Source organism: Symphodus melops, assembly GCF_947650265.1.
Source record: "Symphodus melops genome assembly, chromosome: 11".
In the NCBI taxonomy this organism is placed as follows: domain Eukaryota; kingdom Metazoa; phylum Chordata; class Actinopteri; order Labriformes; family Labridae; genus Symphodus; species Symphodus melops.
The window spans coordinates 6,509,702-6,528,547 of record NC_136701.1 but is presented as its reverse complement, the minus strand read 5'-3'; the positions used below and the strand labels follow the sequence as shown (position 1 = coordinate 6,528,547).

Here is an 18,846-nt window from a genome sequence, read left to right as displayed (position 1 = left end):
GTGGACCAATCACGTATCAGTGCGTGGAGCCAGGTAGGCGGGCCTTCGGCTGGAGAGTCATTGCTGGTGGCTGAACAAAGCGTCAAGATAGCTGCCGTTTTTACCGGATGCAATGATTTCTCCCCTTCAAAATTAGAGTGTATTATTTGTCTCATACGTAATATGCATTGTTACATTACTACCAGCTATTTCACTCATGGTCTGAATAAGACAAAAACACTTTTCTCTGAGGCGTTTTTTCTTCCAATATTTACATTTGAACAAAATGACTATAAACAAGACTCATATTAGTATTTTTGGCCACACAGTTTTTGAAAGTGAAACCCAGACCGGATGTTCTACCTTGTGATTTTGTAAAATTGACAACAAATTTTCAGCCGGCAGCGGCTTCAGTCAGTGGATCCAATGAGGTGACGCCGCGTTCGGGCCCGACAAGTGAGAGCAAGCCGGTGATAAGGGGAACTTAAAACTACCGTGTGACAACAAAGAGGCTCGGAAATAGGCCGAGGTCAGGAAACGTCAACTCTTATAGCATACTCAGAGTAGCACAGGTTATTGGAAACCTCATCTGAGTATAAGCTGTGCCAGCAGAGAAAAGGTAAGAGCATGTCCCTGCACAGTGTCCATCATGCTTTCATATAGTTGTCAGAGAGTGAGCTAGCTCATAGTGTACTGACTGTCATCTAGATGTTTCTTTCAGCTTTGTTGTGTTTGCTAAGGTCAAATGATGGTCCACATTGTCTAAATGAATCTGAATTCAAAGCAAATGGATGATGATGTAACGTTACTAAATGATGCTGTATCTAGAACAGATGTGTATTAGCAATAGAGCTAATGCACATCTGTTATTTATACTTTGACTAACCAATTAAGCCAGCTGATGATTTCTAAAAGCTGTAAGGATGTGTTGAAGTAAATCACGAGAGTGTTCTCTCTATATCCATCTTGTGGTAATGTGTCACTGCCTCACCTGGGGACTAGAAGTGTCTCTGCACATCTCCTCTTGTGCTCTCCATTAAACACAAACAATGTTCTTTGTCATAGATGGGCCAAATCGTTATTTTAAACTCTGGCTTCATGAATTATCACCGTTAAAAAATAGACACATACTCTATTCTGCAACCATTTTTTTGTTACTGTTAATATTAAAACTTTAGTCAACATCCAAACTTGACAATTGTATTTATGCCACGTGTTTGTAAACTGTCTACACCTTTGTGGGTGGGAGCAGGTGTATATTTGATTAGCATATCCTTGTGCAAAGGCCATGGTACAACCTGCAAGTGTCACACACTTGATTCAGAGATAAGTGATCAATTTGCATGAATCCAAACGGAATATGATGTATATATACCTGGTTCACTCGTAAGGAAGCCCTATAGAGGTTTGGTTTTGAAAATGGAAGCTCATTTCCTTTGTAAGAGTTTCACTTGCTACCACGTAAAACACAGGAAGACAAGAAATGGCACAGGATAAAAAGCATCCCCTAACAGCTGGTGGATGGACAGAGATGAGCAGAGGATACTGTGTGTTTAGTATTACCGCTGTGTGATTAAGTAAAAAAATGTCAAAGCTGAGCATTTAATTAATCACATAGATATTGTTTTCATATAAATACATGTGTTTGTCTTCACAGCTCATCATGGGGAGGAGAAAGCTGGGGCTGTTTTCTCTCTTCTGCCTTGTGCTGGCAGTGTTGCCTTCTCACACAGGTAATATTATCCATCATCATACGCAGGTGTATTCTTCTAACATGAAGCTCTGCCTAACCACAGCCTAGATTTACAACACTCCGATCCATACAGCATGAATGGTTGCTGTTTGGAAATAGATAAGCTAGATCAATAATGAGCCTCAGTTCTACCTCAGTATACAGTATGTACCTGTCTGCATTACCAGCTTTATGTAACTCGTGTGTTTTGTGTTTGCAGTGTCTGTAGCTGTCATGTCCGTCGACCTTGGCAGTGAGTGGATGAAGATGGCGATAGTGAAACCCGGTGTGCCGATGGAGATTGTTCTTAACAAGTGAGCTTCCTGTGATTGTGTTTCTGTGTCTTTGACGTTTGACTAAAAATGTAAATGAGGGAAATGTTCAAGCCAGGATTTGTATACTTGTAAAACGTTTTTGAATTTATTAAGCTAGTTGTTTCAACCAGTAACCTGAAATGCTCTGTATGAGCAGCACATTGTGAAGAACATTTGAACAGATTTGTTGTTATTTTTTGAGGTAGGAACACTGAAAAACACAAAACAAAACATGGAAACGTGAAAATAGTCAGCTTGTTCATTGGACTGGAGCTCAGAATGAGGAAGCTCAATGTTTAGTCAGGTTAATTTAGTCCAATTTTCTTGGCTTCATGGGGTACTTATAAGATTTCATAGAGATGTAGTGGACCACAGGTTCAACACAGTTTTTATTGTTCATAACAACTCGGGTGTTAATGCCCATTTAAAGCCCCCTGATTCCATTGACAATACTTAAATGAGCTTTTTAAGTTTCACCAAGCATAGCACAGTTTTGTTTGAACTACTTGCTGGCTGAATTGGTTAATTTTTAGATTGTGTATTACTTTTGTGTATTACTATTAGTATTGTGTTTGAACAAGACCATATATTTAAAACACAAAAATGCACCCAGACTTTCTGATGGGAGGCAGCGGGAGACCAGCAGCTCCTGAGCTCTGCAGGCTAAAGATGCTGTTTTGTCCATATCTGCCAGCTGAAGCAGTCCACTGGAGCAATTGCTTTGGCTTCAATACTACTCAAGTACATGTATAAATAACAGACAAGTGAAGCAGGTGAATTTTGGTCAAGCAGGAAATTGTATCTGAACACCATGTCTGTTGTATTTTTCTTCAGGGAGTCGAGGAGGAAAACACCCATAGCTGTTTGTCTGAAGGAAAACGAAAGACTTTTTGGAGACAGCGCACTGGGAGTGGTATGATTTCTTCTCAAAAGTCCTAAATGGAGATTTGAATAATATCATTTATCAGATGGATATTGTTTACGATGTTCAAGTCAACTCAAAATATTACTGATCTTTACTGTGAGCTATTAATGGGTACGCTTTATGTACATTTCAGTCTGTGAAGAATCCAAAAACTGTATACAGACACCTCCAAAGCCTCCTCGGCAAAAAACATGACAATGTCCAGGTGGCACTTTACCAGAAGCATTTTACGGAGCACGAGCTGCACAAGGACGCGGTCAGAGGAACAGTTTTCTTTAAAAGCTCAGAGTGAGTCTCTATCATTTTTTATCTTTATGTTTTTAATGTCTGGAAACAGTTTTCAGAGCTGATCAAGACAAAAAAACACGAAAGTAACTGTAGCTTTCCCTAAGGGAAGCAGTTGTCATGGAAACGACAGTTATAAAAAGGAACACACCATTGTTTAAGATGAGGGAATCCAACCTGGCCTTCTGATTTGTTTTGGGGGTTTTTCTACCAGAGAGATACAATACACACCTGAGGAGCTCATCGGGATGGTGCTCAATTATTCCTGCGGACTGGCTCAGGACTTTGCAGGTCTGTTGGCTCAATATAACAAGTGTTTAAATATGTGAAAACATTTAATTTTTTTTGTTCTTGTGTCAATCTAATCTCTCCTTCTTCTCGCAGAACAACCAATCAAAGATGCAGTGATCACCGTCCCAGCCTTTTTCAACCAGGCAGAGCGCAGGGCGGTCCTGCAGGCTGCACAGATGGCGGGGCTAAAAGTTCTTCAGCTTATTAACGACAACACAGCTGTGGCTTTAAACTATGGGGTCTTCAGGAGGAAAGATATTGACAGCACAGCTAAGGTACACAGCCAGTATTACTTCCAAATACACCTATGCACACCTGAACATTTCCTCCAGAGTTGCTTGTTTACACACCAGGCAGGACGTGACGTAAAAAGAACAATGTAGATATGGCAGGCAAAGTAATACAGTCTGATACTATAATGACTTTTATTGCATTTATATTCAGGTATGAGTGCTATGTGTAGTTCATATTCAAGGTAGCCATAAAAGAGCAGAAAAGAAAAGCCTATTGAACAGAAAACTGTTTCATTAAGAGAGTTAAGACTGCAGCGGCGACAAGGCTGGTCGAAGGTTGTAGATGTCATTAACCCTTCACATCCTCTCGCAATGAGCTCACCTGAATATTTTCTGCTGCGTTGTCACATCAGCTTACCAAGCCTTCATGCTTCGTGTACCAGGGGCCTGGCTTGAAACAAAAAAAATACATTTGTTTGTGTTTACACATGCAGCTCAACCTGATAATTTTCAGAAAGTGGCCAGGAGTTTTGCGAAAAAAGGCTATATTAAAAATAAGTGGGGTTTTTTAAGTTAGAGTATGTACACAGAAATCATGTGTGCCACGGAACTTCACATTGAATAAAGTCAGTGGATGAAAGAGACACACTGACATTTTGTTTCATTAACATCACAACACACTACACAGATTTTATTAGTCACAAAGTCCGTCTGTTGGAAAAAAAACAAAACAGACCAGAGTGCAGAATATAGTCTATTCCACTGAAAAACATTACCCATTTCCACAGACTGTTTGTGGGAAAAGCAGGACTAACACCATGATTGGTTTGGTTTTCAATGTTTACAACAACAAAGCAGAGAGCATCAGCAGCTGTAGCTGTATTTCACCATGTGCTAGGATGTGATTGCTTATTTGATTTTGTACAGATTGCCACACTGACTTCATGAGTGTGAAGTAAACTCTGATCTTATTTCCTTTCAGAACGTGATGTTTTACGATATGGGCTCCGGCAGCACCACCGCCACCATCGTCTCTTATCAGACAGTGAAAACCAAAGAGTCTGGCACCCAGCCCCAGTTGCAGATCAGAGGTGTCGGGTGAGTTCTCTGAGAATACCAAAGTCTGTGTTGTTTCTGTTTAAGGTTCAGAGGCACACACTTGTTCCAGCTGTGTTGACTCAAAGAGGCTTTTAAAATCTGCAGCAACGAGTGGTGAAACCAATCACAGTTGACGTTTAATCCATACTGATCCCCCTGATTGGTTCGGGGACAGATGGAAAAATATATTATCATGGTGGAAACTTTTTTCACTGCAAATAAATCCATGTGCAGATTCTTGGTGAAAAGTCAATCACTCTTTATATGTATAGCGCTAATTATTGCTTTATTATTTACAGAGACCCAACGCTAACCCAGCATGAGCACAGCATCAACTGAGTTACTATAGCATCAACAATGACTATAACTTCATAGATGAATTAGAATATTTTTTTTCTTTTTTTTGAGCACTTTCGTACTAAAGAAGGAGATCATGTTGGTCTGACTGCTTCATGTGATGATTGGTCAGTAACAGCTTTGCAGATAATGCATCAGGGCAGCTGCTGTAAGCAGATGTAATCTAAATGACTTGAGTCTTTGTGTTCACATTTATTAATACTTTTAGTTTTTTCTTTTCTTTTAAGAGCAATGTTTATATTTGATTTCTTTTGCATTTGATTATTGCATTTATCATAATATTATTGACCAACCTCACATACGCCCCCTGCAGGCTGTTGTTTAAATTCCCTGTTCTTGTCTTGTTGTGACTTCAGCTTCGACCGTGGGTTGGGAGGATTTGAGATGGACTTGCGGCTCCAGGACCACCTGGCTAAACTTTTCAATGAGCAGAAGAAGAGCAAGAAAGATGTGAGAGAAAACCACCGGGCCATGGCCAAGCTCCTCAAAGAGGCTCAGAGACTCAAGACTGTCCTCAGTGCTAACATGGAGTTTATGGCCCAGGTGAGTGCTGCCACTTGAGCCTGTGGCTTCTCTGGTTGTCCGGCTGTTTTTGCACATTGTTGAAATGTTTTACGTTTGTCATGATATCACAAGTTTAAACTTTTATGCAACACTAGAAAACACAATATTGCAACCTGTTTCGTTACCAGTGCAACACAAATCCCAGTCACCAATAATGTAATCTTACATTTGAATGCGTTTTCATTTCAGTAAAAGAAAAATGTGTTTTCAGGTGGAAGGTTTGATGGACGACATTGACTTCAAAGCTAAGGTGACCCGGGCAGATTTTGAAGAGATGTGCGCTGATCTTTTCGAAAGAGTGCCTGGCCCTGTGGAGGAAGCCCTGACTGCTGCAGAAATGAAGCTGGTCAGTATTCTCTCTTAGATGCAGCACGGTTGTCGCACATGATACGATAAAACTTCCATGATGTCTTCAGGGGGTGTCGGCTGTAGGCGACACACAAAAAGGCAAAATAGAAAAAGAAGAAGGTTCCGATTGATGATTGTCTCCTATATACAAGGAGTTAACTTGACTGTGGGCATTTTTATGGATGTACAGCAAGTAATTACAAATATGTATATGTAAAGACCTGTTTAATGTGTTTAAAGGTAAACATTTTTAGATTTAAATACAACAGTACAAGTTCTAATCACCAAAAAACTCCATATGGTCAGATATTTATTCTTTTTCAAGATATTTTTTTCTTGGGAAATGCAGATGGATGTTAGAAATAATGTGCAGCAATTATAAATGAATGGCTCAATCTATTACTGACGTCAATCTGATTTCGTCTACAGGATGAAATCGAGCAGGTGATTTTAGTCGGTGGCGCCACTCGTGTCCCGAAGGTCCAGGAAGTTCTGCTCAAAGCTGTGGGAAAGTACGTATCACCGACTGTAGGGCTGGATGAATAATCAGGCTTCAGTTTCATTTGGAGTTTTGGTTTCTCACAATCATGAAAACAAGATCATCAAGATGATTGCACCGCATGTGTCCTTGTTTTGTCATGTGTGGTTAATGTTTCAAAGTGTTTGTTATTTATAGGGCCACAAGAGTACATCACCACTTCATCAAAAACATAGTTACTTTATTTGCATTCATTAATTGTGAAATACATGTACAGTGGTGTAAAAAAGTGTTTGCCTGCTTCCTGATTTTGTACTTTTTTTTTTGTGCATGTTTTCCACACTTAAATGTTTCAGATCACCAAACAAATGTAAACATTAGTCAAAGCTAACACAAGTAAACACAGACTGGAGTTTTTAAGTGAAGGGTGTTCAAAGCTACATGGCCCTGTGTGAAACTGGTTGGGCCATCCTTCTTCTGTTAATGAAGATTGTGAAAGAGAAACGGAGGAAGGCGATGATTTCATCGAGGTCCAGACCTCGTTTTGATCAATAGCTAAATCTTTAAATAGCATGATCATGATGATGTTACTTATTTCTGTGTAAGCTGAAATGTTACTGTGATGTGACCTTTTTCTTTTCTTTTCTTTTTTTTTTTTTTATACAAAGAATTTCAACCTTAATCCAGATTGTTTTGTAACTGACTAGAAAAAGAAGTTTAAGTTTTAGATCAACATTTTTGTTTGATTATATTGTCTTTTACAAACTGTCTGCATTTTCTCTGCAGAGATGAGCTCGGCAAGAACATCAATGCAGACGAGGCTGCTGCCATGGGTGCTGTGTACCAGGCTGCTGCTCTCAGCAAGGCCTTCAAAGTCAAACCCTTCCTGGTCAGAGAAGCAGCTGTTTTCCCCATTCAGGTCAGTGGATACCCGTCACTCTGGTGAGACCACCGCGTGGAACTGTTTGATAGATGGATCATTTCTATCTTATAAAGCTGGTGTTTGTCTTTGTTTTATTAACGCTCAGCTGGGGAGCTCATGTTGAATGGACACGGAGTGTTTCCCTCTGATATGCTATATTTGTACACTGTGAGGAGAAATTCTGAGCTGGGCTGAGATCAAAATAGGATTCTGTGCATTGTTCAATTTTGCTGCATCGAATTTTTAAAATATGAAAATAAACCCTCCATCCCACTCATGTTTCCACACACAACATTAGGTGGAGTTTACCCGAGAGGCAGACGAGGAGGGGGTCAAAACCCTAAAACACAACAAGCGCATCCTCTTCCAGAGGATGGCTCCTTACCCCCAGCGCAAAGTCATCACTTTCAACCGCTACAGTGACGACTTCTCCTTTGACATCAACTACGGCGACCTCAGCTTCCTGAGTCAGGAAGAGATCAGGTGAGAGGCTCATGCTTTAGAGTTTTGTATGGACTGTTAGTAATGTAAAGCCGATAGAACAGTTACCGTCTTAGGGCTGGCTTATAGGGCCCCTGATTACAGACTGTGGGGAATCTGATGATGCTAACTTTAGAGCAGACAAGCTGGGGCAGAAAGCTGCAAGACCCAATATTGTCATGAAAACTAATAACATTTTCTGAGTGCAAAATCCCCAAATTATTGGACATACACCCCTCTGAAAGATCTCATGTAGCAATATGAAGCACTGTATGGGAACTCAGGGAATTAGCGTTTTTGTTGTTTGTATTCTTAAAGGGATACTTCACCCATTTACATGAAGCTTTCTATCATTGGAAGCATGGTAGTAGTGTTGAATGGTCGTGAATCCAACCCTCATTTTGCCCTGAGATGAGAAAAATGTGTTTTTCTTTGCCTGGAAGTTTTCTTCATGTGATGCAATATGACGCTTTTTGCATCACAAGAGAAAAACATATTTTTCTCATCTCGGGGAAAATGAGGACTGGATTCACGACCATTCAATACTAGTACCATGTTTCTAATGATACAAAGCTTCATGCAAATGGGTGAAGTATCCCTTTTAAAGTGTCAAAAAAAAGTTTTTTAAATATTTTTTAAATTTTAGTTTAAGATCCATTTATCTTCCACCTGTGGTTGAGACTTGTGAATCCTCCATAGTTGTTGCTTTCATCACTTAGTACACACTCGTGGTTTATATGTTTGAGTGAAAGCCAGAGACACACCCATCTATAATTGTATTTGTGGTTAGTTTGATTATAAATTGTCCTTGTTGAATTTGAAAAGTGTAGAGGAATTGATCATTATTTTATAATCTGTGATGTTGATGGTGTGATCTTGCTGAGAATGAAGCTGAGGGTTTGTATGTTGTAAAGCTCTCCTCAGGTATGTGGTGTAGCTCTATGGTAAACCCTCTTCTCTTCTCTCTGCAGTGTGTTTGGCTCTCTGAACCTTACCACAGTCAAACTGTCTGGAGTAGGCAGCAGCTTTCAGAAGCACACAGACGCAGAGTCAAAAGGCATCAAAGCCCATTTCAACATGGATGAGAGCGGCGTGCTGTTGCTGGATCGGGTCAGTCACACTAATCAGCTGAGTCAACAGAGGCTTTCTTATGATTTGACACTTCAGAATCACTAACTGCCTGCTTGGTTGCCTTTTAATTAATGTATAAGACAATCTATCTGAGAGTGCTTTTACCTGTTGTGATGTACAACGTCTGGGTTCAGATCTATGTCACAGTTCTGCCTTCACTGCTGGTTGCCATGGTTGCGGTGAAGCTTTTGGAAGTCATATCTAGAAACAGTTGATCTCCAATTAAATCAACAAAATTGGAGTGGAGACAGCACTTCAACTTGACCTTAAATCAAAATCTCTACATCCGTGAAGGCTAGTCTGTAAAAGTGTGTGAAGAATTTAATAACAGGTACACCTCAGTCTAATTAATGAGGCACTGATTTGGTGGTCACCCGACAAGCTGTTGAACAAAGCTGATCTGCATTCTGCATATAAACATGTCTTCATTGCATTATTTGTGTTCTGAAGAAAACTGTGTCTTGAAAAAAACGTGAAACCAGTATTCTGTAAAATAATTCACCAAAATGATAAAAATGTTTTTGGAAGATTGGAGAAATGTTGAGCACAAACAATCTTTATTTTACTTAACAAAATCCAAACAGTAGAACTGAAGTACATTTTTTTGCAGTGGGCTTTACATTTTACAAAGCTGTATATACATACAGTGCATATTCCAAATGTTTTCTTAGGTCATACCTACAAGAATGAACTGAAATACACTTAGAAATAAGCAGGCTGTCAGTACAGATGTTCTGATATTAAGGAAAGAAACATCTTTATTTTGCTTGTAACTTCTCTTTTGTACCTTTTTAAACAAGTACTTCAAGTTTTCTATTTGTGGTCCACAGGTGGAGTCCGTCTTCGAAACAATCGTGGAGGAGAAAGAGGAGGAATCAACATTAACTAGTAGGTTTGACATGTCTGACTCAGGAGTGTCTAACAACAGCCACATCCAAATCCTCTGTTGTCCCCTCCCAATTATAAATGTGATGCAACCTGTTTAGTGTCGACTCACTTGTCTTCTTACTTTGATTTCAAAGTAATTAATTCCTTTACATGACCTTGGTATACAAATACTCTTCAGGCAGGCATGGCGAAATCATTGAACCTGCAGCACTTAAGCCAGTGACTGCACTTCTTCTACAAGTTTACCAATTGTGTTTCTGTCACAGGTCATACATGCTTTAGCAACACAATTTAACAAATCTGATTTATTAGGGAGTGCAGTTTTAAGGACAGACTGGCAGATCTGCTAGGTCTCATCACCAGGCTGAAATAATCTTTAAGAAGTAGACTCGGGTGCAATTCTTTGAAAGTTCTGACTGCCATTTAACCTACTCGACATCTCAGACACTGTCCACATGGTGTCAATCCTTCCAAGGTTCTTTTGCACCCATTTTAGGCGCGAATTTAAGAATTATCCTCTGATTTGTACTATGATATAGAGAAATCACCCAAACAGAAAGAAATGTTCCACGAATTTCAGAGCCGTTTTTGCCAATTGCCCTTGAAGCAAAAATTTTCAGGCTTAGGATGTTTTTTCACTTTAAGCCCTGTTATTGTATTAGACTCTTATTAGACGTTATCTTTACTGAACTGTCACTCTGCTATCTTTCAGAACTGGGTAACACAATTTCCACTTTGTTTGGAGGAGGATCATCAGAACCAGCTCCAAATATGACTGAACCTGTGCAGGTACTCACAGCTCCACACAACACACAGATCAGTTAGAGCTTCTTTGACACAAACCAGTTGATAAAAACAGTATGAATGTGTGGCCTGTGGTTATAGCTTACATTAGCTTGTGTTGCTTGTATTTCTTCAACTAACATTCTCCTTTTTAGGGACTCTATGCTTGCCTATCCTTCTGCCTGTTTGTTAACAAACACTGCTGTCGCTGCACATTCACAGATGGTGTTCTTATTCACTCTCCTCTTACCTTCTGCTATTTTAAATGTCTGCACTTTATCAGGGCTCAGAGATCCTGGCATCAATTGTGCTTTCATTAACATTAACATTAACTATCAGGACAACTCGATGTTGTAGTCTTTGGACCATCAAGACATTTAACATTCTTGAGTTATTTTTACATTTTCCTACACAAAGTTATGTTGGCTACAGAGCTTTGCATTCGTCCAAACATGTTTCTTATCCATTCTGCCGGCCATGACAAAAGCCTAAACTACTCACTTCATATTGGGCAGACATAATCAAATCAAGTGATATACAGTGTATCTGAACCCCCCCACTGATAAGAATGAAATGTTATTAGGTTATTATTCCGATTTACAAGTGGTCCATGTAAACATAGCAACTGTTTCCTGATTCTTTGTAACCAGGACGAGGAGGAGGTTCCTCCTGAATCAGGAAAGGAAGGCAAAGATGAGGACAGTAAGGACGAAGCCCAGAAGGAGGAGGCTGCCAAGGAGAAGCCGGATGATTCAGAGAAAGGTGAAGAGAAAAGTGAGGAGAAGACGGAGGAAGAAGGCAGCAAGACTGATACTAAGGTAGGATCAGTCATTTATCTTTCTGTGATTTGTGAGTGCCGTGCAGAACTGATAACTTGTTTGACAAAGTGGAATTCAATAATGCAGACTTGTTATTAAAGAGTTTCAATATTTGTTCTGGTGAAGGAGGAAAATGAAGGAGAGAAGGCTGGAAAAGCAGAAGAAGAGACAACTCCGGAGAAGACGGCAAAACCCCAGAAAAAGAGCAAAATCTCTGAAGACATCACAGTAGAACTGGTCATCAAAGACATCCTAAACCCCACTGCAGAGGACGTCACCACTTCTAAAAAGAAGTAAAGCAGTGATTCGGTATTCTTTTTCGGTCCTCATCTCTGTTTAATTTACTAAAATGGTTTGCCTGTGTCTTGTCAGGTTGCAGGATTTAACAAACAGAGACCTCGCCAAACATGAAAGAGAAAAGACATTAAACAGTCTTGAAGCGTTTATCTTTGAGACACAGGTAGGCTTCACAAGCTTCTCTTCATTTTCCCTTCTTTTCTCTTTTTGTATGAATTGGTTTTGAATTTGGGACATTGAAGTTGTCTTTGCAGTTTAGAGTCTGGCTCGGCTAAAGGATTATCTTTCCTAATTGCTAATTTTTGAGAATAGATTATATCATTTTGATAATGCTGATATGAAAAGGAAAGAATATCCTCATAATGACAGAAGTCTCAGTATAACAGGGGTTAATTGCTGCATTGAAGAATTTGGTGAAGATCATAAAGAGTTAAAAACTCTGAACTAAAGAGATGAACTTGAATCTGTGTTTTGCCTTTGGCATCAGGTGGTGCTCCAACATTAGCTCATCTGCTTTCTAAGTGCTCTGCCTGTTCTGGATTAGGATTACCATCATGATTTCTATAGTTTTCTCGAGCCAAACTGTGCGCAGAGGAATCTGCAGCTGCAAACAGACATCCCCCAGTGATTTATAAGCAACAATACACGGGATAAAGCATTTGGACATCACCAGTTGCTGCTCCTTTTCTGCCAAGCTTCAGGACCTGCAAGCTGAGCTGCTGCTAACATTAGCTTAGCTTTTTCCTCTGACAACATCCAGGCATAGAAAGTCTAACATGTTTAATTCAGCTAAATAACAAAGTTAATGATTGAGAACGAGACAGTGACTTGACTGGCAGGAAGAGAAGGTCTTGAAAGGTGGTAGATCAAGCTTGGTTTCTGCTGTGTGACAGGCTGTTGAACCCTTTTATCTATATTGGTGACGTTTTATCATTGTTATTGTCATCATTTTTCTTGATGTTTATTTTGGGGCTTTTTATGCCTTGTGACTTAGAGGGAGGATAGTGTATAGAGTCAGACAATGGGGAGAGAGAGTGGCGAGTGACATGTGGGAAAGGAGCCACAAGTTGGATTGGAACTAAGGTGACCTGCTCTGAGGGCCACAGCCTCTGTGCATGAGCCGCATGTACCAACTACTAGGCGGCCCTATCATCATTCATTTCTAATAACCTCTTTCAAGATCTGTTTATTGACCATACGTTGTTCACAAGGAAGATAAGCCAACATTAATCATTAAATGTTAAACATTCATACTCATTCAGAAATGATGTGATGTTACAATACATCGTCTTTCCAAAAACACACTACCGCTGTGTTCTTCCTGCAGGATAAGCTGTACCAGGACGATTACCAGCTGGTGTTGTCAGAGGAGGAGAAAGAGCAGATCTCCGGGAAGCTGAGCGAGGCGTCGGAGTGGATGGACGAGGAAGGCTACACAGCCACCACCAAGCAGCTGAGAGAGAGGCTGTCTCAGCTGAAGAGCCTGTGCAAGGACATGTTCTTCAGGGTGGAGGAGCGCCGCAAGTGGCCTGACCGCCTAGCTGCTCTGGAAAGCATGCTGAACACCTCCAGCTTCTTCTTGAGGTGAGTATTCGACGAGAAAAAGAAAGTGCTGGCCTGACACGCACTTGTCAGATTTTCAATTTTGTAATGACTTAATATGTTTCTTCTTTTAAAAAGGAGTGCCAAGCTGATTCCAGCAGACGACCAAATCTTCACTGAAGTTGAGCTGAATTTGTTAGAAAAAGTGATCAACGAAACAACGGTATGTGGAGAACGTGTTGTGAATGTATGAGCCATGCTGTCATCACATTTCTTAGGACTGCTTGAAAGTCTTCTCCTGGTTTTTATTTGTCTTGAAGCCTAAGCTAGTTTTAAGAATAAATCTATCCCAGGGGTTCTCTTAAATGTTTGGGTTCTTCGGTCAAATCTGCACGCATTATTTTATTTTTAAAAAACTTGTCAACCACTGACCTTACCCGCAAATGTTTCCAAAAACAAATAGAGACCCATACACTGCTGGGGGATCTCCATGCACATAATGAACATGCTTCATTTGGTTTTATGTCCACCAGTATGTTCTTCTCTGCTCCTTTATTCATACTGTGAATATGTCAAACTGCTAAGAGGGCATCATGAGACCCCCCCCCCCCCCCCCCCCCTGTCTGACAGAGATAGTATTTCACTGTGATGTTTGTGTCAACAACAGGGGCAGCCTGTCTGAAATTTGCCTTTTTCAGGTGATTTCAGGACACATTACATATGGCCACCCTTCTGTACCTCAGTAAGGTCGAGAAGCATGTGATCCTCACTCAGAAGAGATCCCCCTACGTCACTGATCCTGCTATTATGGCATTTGAACCAAATATGATAACTTTGTCAATGTTTATTTTTAAAAATAAAATTAAAACAGTTTGAAAAAATGTTTTAACAGAAATAAAGTTCTGTTATCTCAGCACTCTGAGGTAGAACTTTTGAATTTCAATGAGTGCCATATAAAGGGTTAATATGTGAAACAGGCTGAAGACTGGTTTTATGAAATGGTTGCTAGTTTGCTAAATGTCATCTTTACTGATATGTTGTTATGATATGAGTGTTTACTTTTCGATGTCAGCTACGCCATCCTTTTTCTTAGAAATAATGCCTTCTCAAATCTCTTAGGTTGGTTAACTTTACTTACGACTGTCTGCCAAGGTCTTGGTCAGTTTTATAGTAAATGCTATTTACATGGTGTTTTTTTTCTATGATGTTTCAAAAATGTGAAACTTTTTCTCAAGATGAAATGGACATCAAGAAGTTCATTTATGGTTTAATATTAATTAAGTTCTACTGGGGAAGTTGCCTCTTTGAAGCTTTGAGTTTAGTATAATGGCAGATTCTATCTTTAAGATAATCCAAATAAATCACTATAACATGATCCAGATAATTATTATTATTTTTTTTTTTTTCAGACTTTAAAAAGATTCCTCTGAAGCTAAAGTTATCACAGGCTCTTCTCTTAGTTTACAGTAAATTGAGCCTTAAGTGTTGTATTATCTTTGTCTCCTTCAGACGTGGAAGAATGATACGGTAGCAGTGCAGGAGAAACGCTCTCCTAAGGAGCGACCTATTCTACTATCTAAAGACATCGAGTCCAAGCTGGCTCTGCTGGATCGAGAGGTCAACTACTTGCTCAACAAAGCTAAATTTGCCAAGCCGAAGCCCAAAGCCAAAGCCAAGAACAGCACCAGCTCTGATAAAAGCAGCAAGACGAATGACACAACAGAGGAGAAAGTCATCCTTCCCACAGAGGAGGGCACAGACACAACAAGTGGTGGGTTCAAACACTGCTCATCAAACGTGCATGTTACTGTTCAACTCGTTAGTATGGGGGGGGGGGGACAACACAACGGCTATAAGACTTGAAATAACTCCATGTATGTTTTTACAGAAAGCCCAGAGGAGGCACAGCCGGGCGAAGCCCCGCCTACAGAGGAGAGAACTGTACACACAGACTCAGACAGCCAATCACAGCCCACAGATGAAACAACTACAGGTCGGTCTGCCACACATGTCGCTGATGACGGAGAACTCTAGGGAGTGGACAAAATGAAAAACAACGCCCTTGAACTGAATAACATCATCTCTGACTGGAACATCACATAACAGCTGGATGATTTGAATGGATTTCTTTGCTTGTCTGTAAATCTGTTACTGTGTAAAGTTACAATATTACACAGACAAGATACTTTTTTAATCTTTGGCCTCATTGTTTTTTTTACATTTCGGGGTCAAAGCAAATAACAGGTAGACAGTGTTTTGGAATTGTTAGTTTAAGCTGGCATGTCTGAAAGAGGCTGTGAAGTGCGAGAAACCCATTCATCCTCTCAAATATCAGCTTGGTTGTGTGTTTGTTATAGAGTTTTATAAGATTCAGACCTTATCACTTTTAGCAATAGCATAAAGCTAATTAATTTTTGGAATATAATAAAATTTTAGTTTAACTCTAATTTTTTTTTGCATCAGATTGTGCTGTCTGTGGCTCTATTCCTCGCACACACAAAAACACCTGCTCCCTCTGCTCTGCGTCTCTCAGGCATAAACACCTCTCTCATGCTTGTGTTTCAAAAGACAGATTACACACGCACAGGAAATTATCATGGTTTCTGAATGTCAGTCAGCCCACCACAAACATTTTTGTCCAGACTTTTCTCTTTAAAGAAAAAACACTTTCACATTGTCAGAGTTTTTTTTTTAATTCTTTTTTCCAAAGATCTCTTTTCTATTTTCATCTTGTAAATGTTTTGTCTTCGTGATGTAGAAACAGTCATTTGCAAACATTTGGGATCATATTGTTTGTTATAAAATACTGGCTGGGATGACATAAGGCTGCATTGCCTTTGGTCTCTAGGCCTGTTGAATGCTAAAGCTAATAGGTTTCACCATAGTAACAGCTTTGTGTTAATGTATGTGTGCAATGTTGTAGCAGTAATCATCACAGTTACCGAGCACATGTAGCTCAGGACTACTGTCTATACACACAGTAATCTAGTTTCTTTCTCTTCCTTATTTTCAGGACCAACAGAGAGGGCCCACATAGAGGATGAATTATAACAGCTGGAACTGGGAAAGAAATCACTATTTATTGACAGTGTATAAATGTTCAAGTTCCTTCTCATTAGTTTTTCCGTGTTTTTTTTTTTTCTTTTTGTCCCTGGTGACCGAAATGCTTGAATTTGATTGGATATGCAACAGAGACTGCTCATCTTACCCCCACCTCACTTCTTTCTTTGCTGCCTCATCACTTCTGCCTGTCATTGACTCGACACTGAAACACAACAAAGAAACATTTCAACAAAAGTAAAGTCTGGGACTGCGTCTGTGCCGTGATGGATGCAGGTCTAAACCACATCAAGCCCAACAGATGATGACATCACACAGAGGGGGGTGTTAGCAGTGTTCAGCCATAACAGTAACTACATAGACTTTTGAGACGGTTGAGTGGTGGTGTACTCCTTTATCGTCTAATAACTTTTCATTTCCTGCTTTTTCTTCACTGTATTTTTCACCGTCTGTACAGGGGAGGACACTTCACCTGTAACACCTGTACCTTCACTGATTTCTCATGGTCACTGAGAAAGTAAACTGTAATGGAGGGTGTGGAGGATTTTTGTTATTTTGCTCTTTTAAATAGTTGGTTCAAGTGTTGTAAACCTGACTGAAAGTGGAAACCAACCTCATAGAGACAGTTTTTGTTAAACTAACAGAACAGTCAGTAATATAAATGGAATAGATAATTAATCTGGTGACATATATACTTCAGCGAGAACAGGCAAATCATGAAGTGACATTTATTTGGGTATAAATGTGGATTATTAAGAAGTATGCGGAAAGAGCAACATTCTGAGAATGTAGTCCATGATGTCTTTCTCTTGCATTTTTTTAGTACATGCACTCGATTAAACAAGTTTCTCCCTTCATTACCCACCCACTGAAACTCATTTAGGGATTTCTGTTTGTTTTTAAATCTTCACTGAATAGGATGAAACCCCCTGTTGATGATGAATAAATAAAATGTGTCTATAGTGTAGCACCTAAATGCAAACTGACAGGTGAGCTGCCAAATAGGGACAACTTCATAGATCAACAGTTTCTCTATATTTCTGGTTCCCATCAAACCTCTGATCAGATAACTGAATTGAATAAGTCATATTTTCTTTTTTTTTTCTGCTGATGCCAAAACACTGAATATGTCTTGGTAGTCAAAGTCCATCTTTTAGTCTCATAAGCTGCTAAACTCTGTAGAGGAGGCGATGGTTGTTACTGTTCTTACCATGACTCGGGGTGGGGACTTCAGTTCAGATGTGTGCTTCTGTTTGCTGCACTCTGTGTTATTTGAAGGGCTGACTGAGGAAAACAAAATTCAGGAGTGGGGGATGAAAATGTGTTAAAGCTGTTAATAAAAAAAAAAAAAACGTTTTTTTTTTTTAATTGGACTCATGTTCTCTGGTTATCCATGTCATGGCTTGATGCTTTTGAAAGATTTATCTCATGAAGGAATCAGATAAATATCCTGAAATTTGGCACACGCTACATTTTGGATGACTTGATGAGAATTTTCTGGTAAAATTCATGGTGACTTTGAACCTACATCCATGTCATCTAATATGTACCAAAGACTAAGCTTCATTACTTCAATGATAACCGGAACATTTATCACAAAAGCCTTTTTTAAAGCTAAGTATTCAAGAAGTGAAGTCTTCTTTTTTCCACAGGTATTTTTTGTGGTTCACTATGTAGATTTGGTGCTATATGAAAGTTGGAGAAATGATACAATTCTTTATTTTCTGATCTAAATACACAAACTTTACTCAAAGGAAGAAATATGTCCCTGGATACTGTTTGAAGGTAAACAGCCACCAGGAGGGTTGCAGGCCCCACACCATAACTTCTCACGTAGCATTTTATCTTCTAATATTGTTACAGGGACCACATTTTCCTCTGATGACTATATGAAGTTGTGAACATATACCACAGAAATCTGTACATTTCTCCAACTTTCACATTTCAATTCCATAACTCCATAATGCACACCTTTAAAGAAATCCCCTAATAGCAGAGGTTGCTATGTGAAGTGACCATCAGAAGTAACAAGTCCCATTCATACACATTCCGCCAAATTAGGGGTACAGTAAGTGTCTTGCCCAAGGACACATTGGGCATGTGGCTGCAGGGGCTGGGGATCGGACCCCTGACCTTTTCGTTGAGAAACTACCAACTGAATCACAGCCGCCCTAATCTAATTATTTATCAGGTCCAAAGAATGTGACAAAGTTTGCTTTATTTGAAGGATTAAGCAACAACCTTAAAACTGACCACCAAAAACAACTCCACATTTTTGTGAAACACTTTTATTCTCAATATAAACTTATATAAATGATATA

The 18,846-nt window shown here is 39.6% G+C and overlaps 1 protein-coding gene across 2 annotated transcripts; it reads left to right on the top strand.

Moving 5' to 3' along the window:
• Positions 1-85: 85 nt before the first annotated feature.
• hyou1 (hypoxia up-regulated 1) lies at positions 86-17,915 on the top strand. Of its 2 annotated transcripts, XM_079355729.1 has the most exons (24): positions 86-598; positions 1,637-1,712; positions 1,932-2,025; positions 2,860-2,938; positions 3,084-3,238; positions 3,450-3,526; positions 3,620-3,801; positions 4,742-4,857; positions 5,571-5,757; positions 5,990-6,124; positions 6,556-6,638; positions 7,391-7,523; positions 7,825-8,009; positions 8,978-9,116; positions 9,968-10,025; positions 10,738-10,814; positions 11,459-11,626; positions 11,753-11,919; positions 11,999-12,086; positions 13,251-13,507; positions 13,604-13,688; positions 14,975-15,236; positions 15,354-15,458; positions 16,479-17,915. In XM_079355729.1, exons 2-24 carry the CDS (start codon positions 1,643-1,645, stop codon positions 16,514-16,516), a joined length of 2,940 nt encoding a protein of 979 aa, XP_079211855.1. In that variant the 5' UTR covers positions 86-598; positions 1,637-1,642; the 3' UTR covers positions 16,517-17,915. The 2 variants fall into 2 exon arrangements, with proteins under 2 accessions (XP_079211855.1, XP_079211854.1); XM_079355728.1 differs by lacking the exon at positions 16,479-17,915 and having other exon boundaries at positions 15,354-15,916.
• The last annotated feature ends 931 nt before the right edge of the window (positions 17,916-18,846 follow it).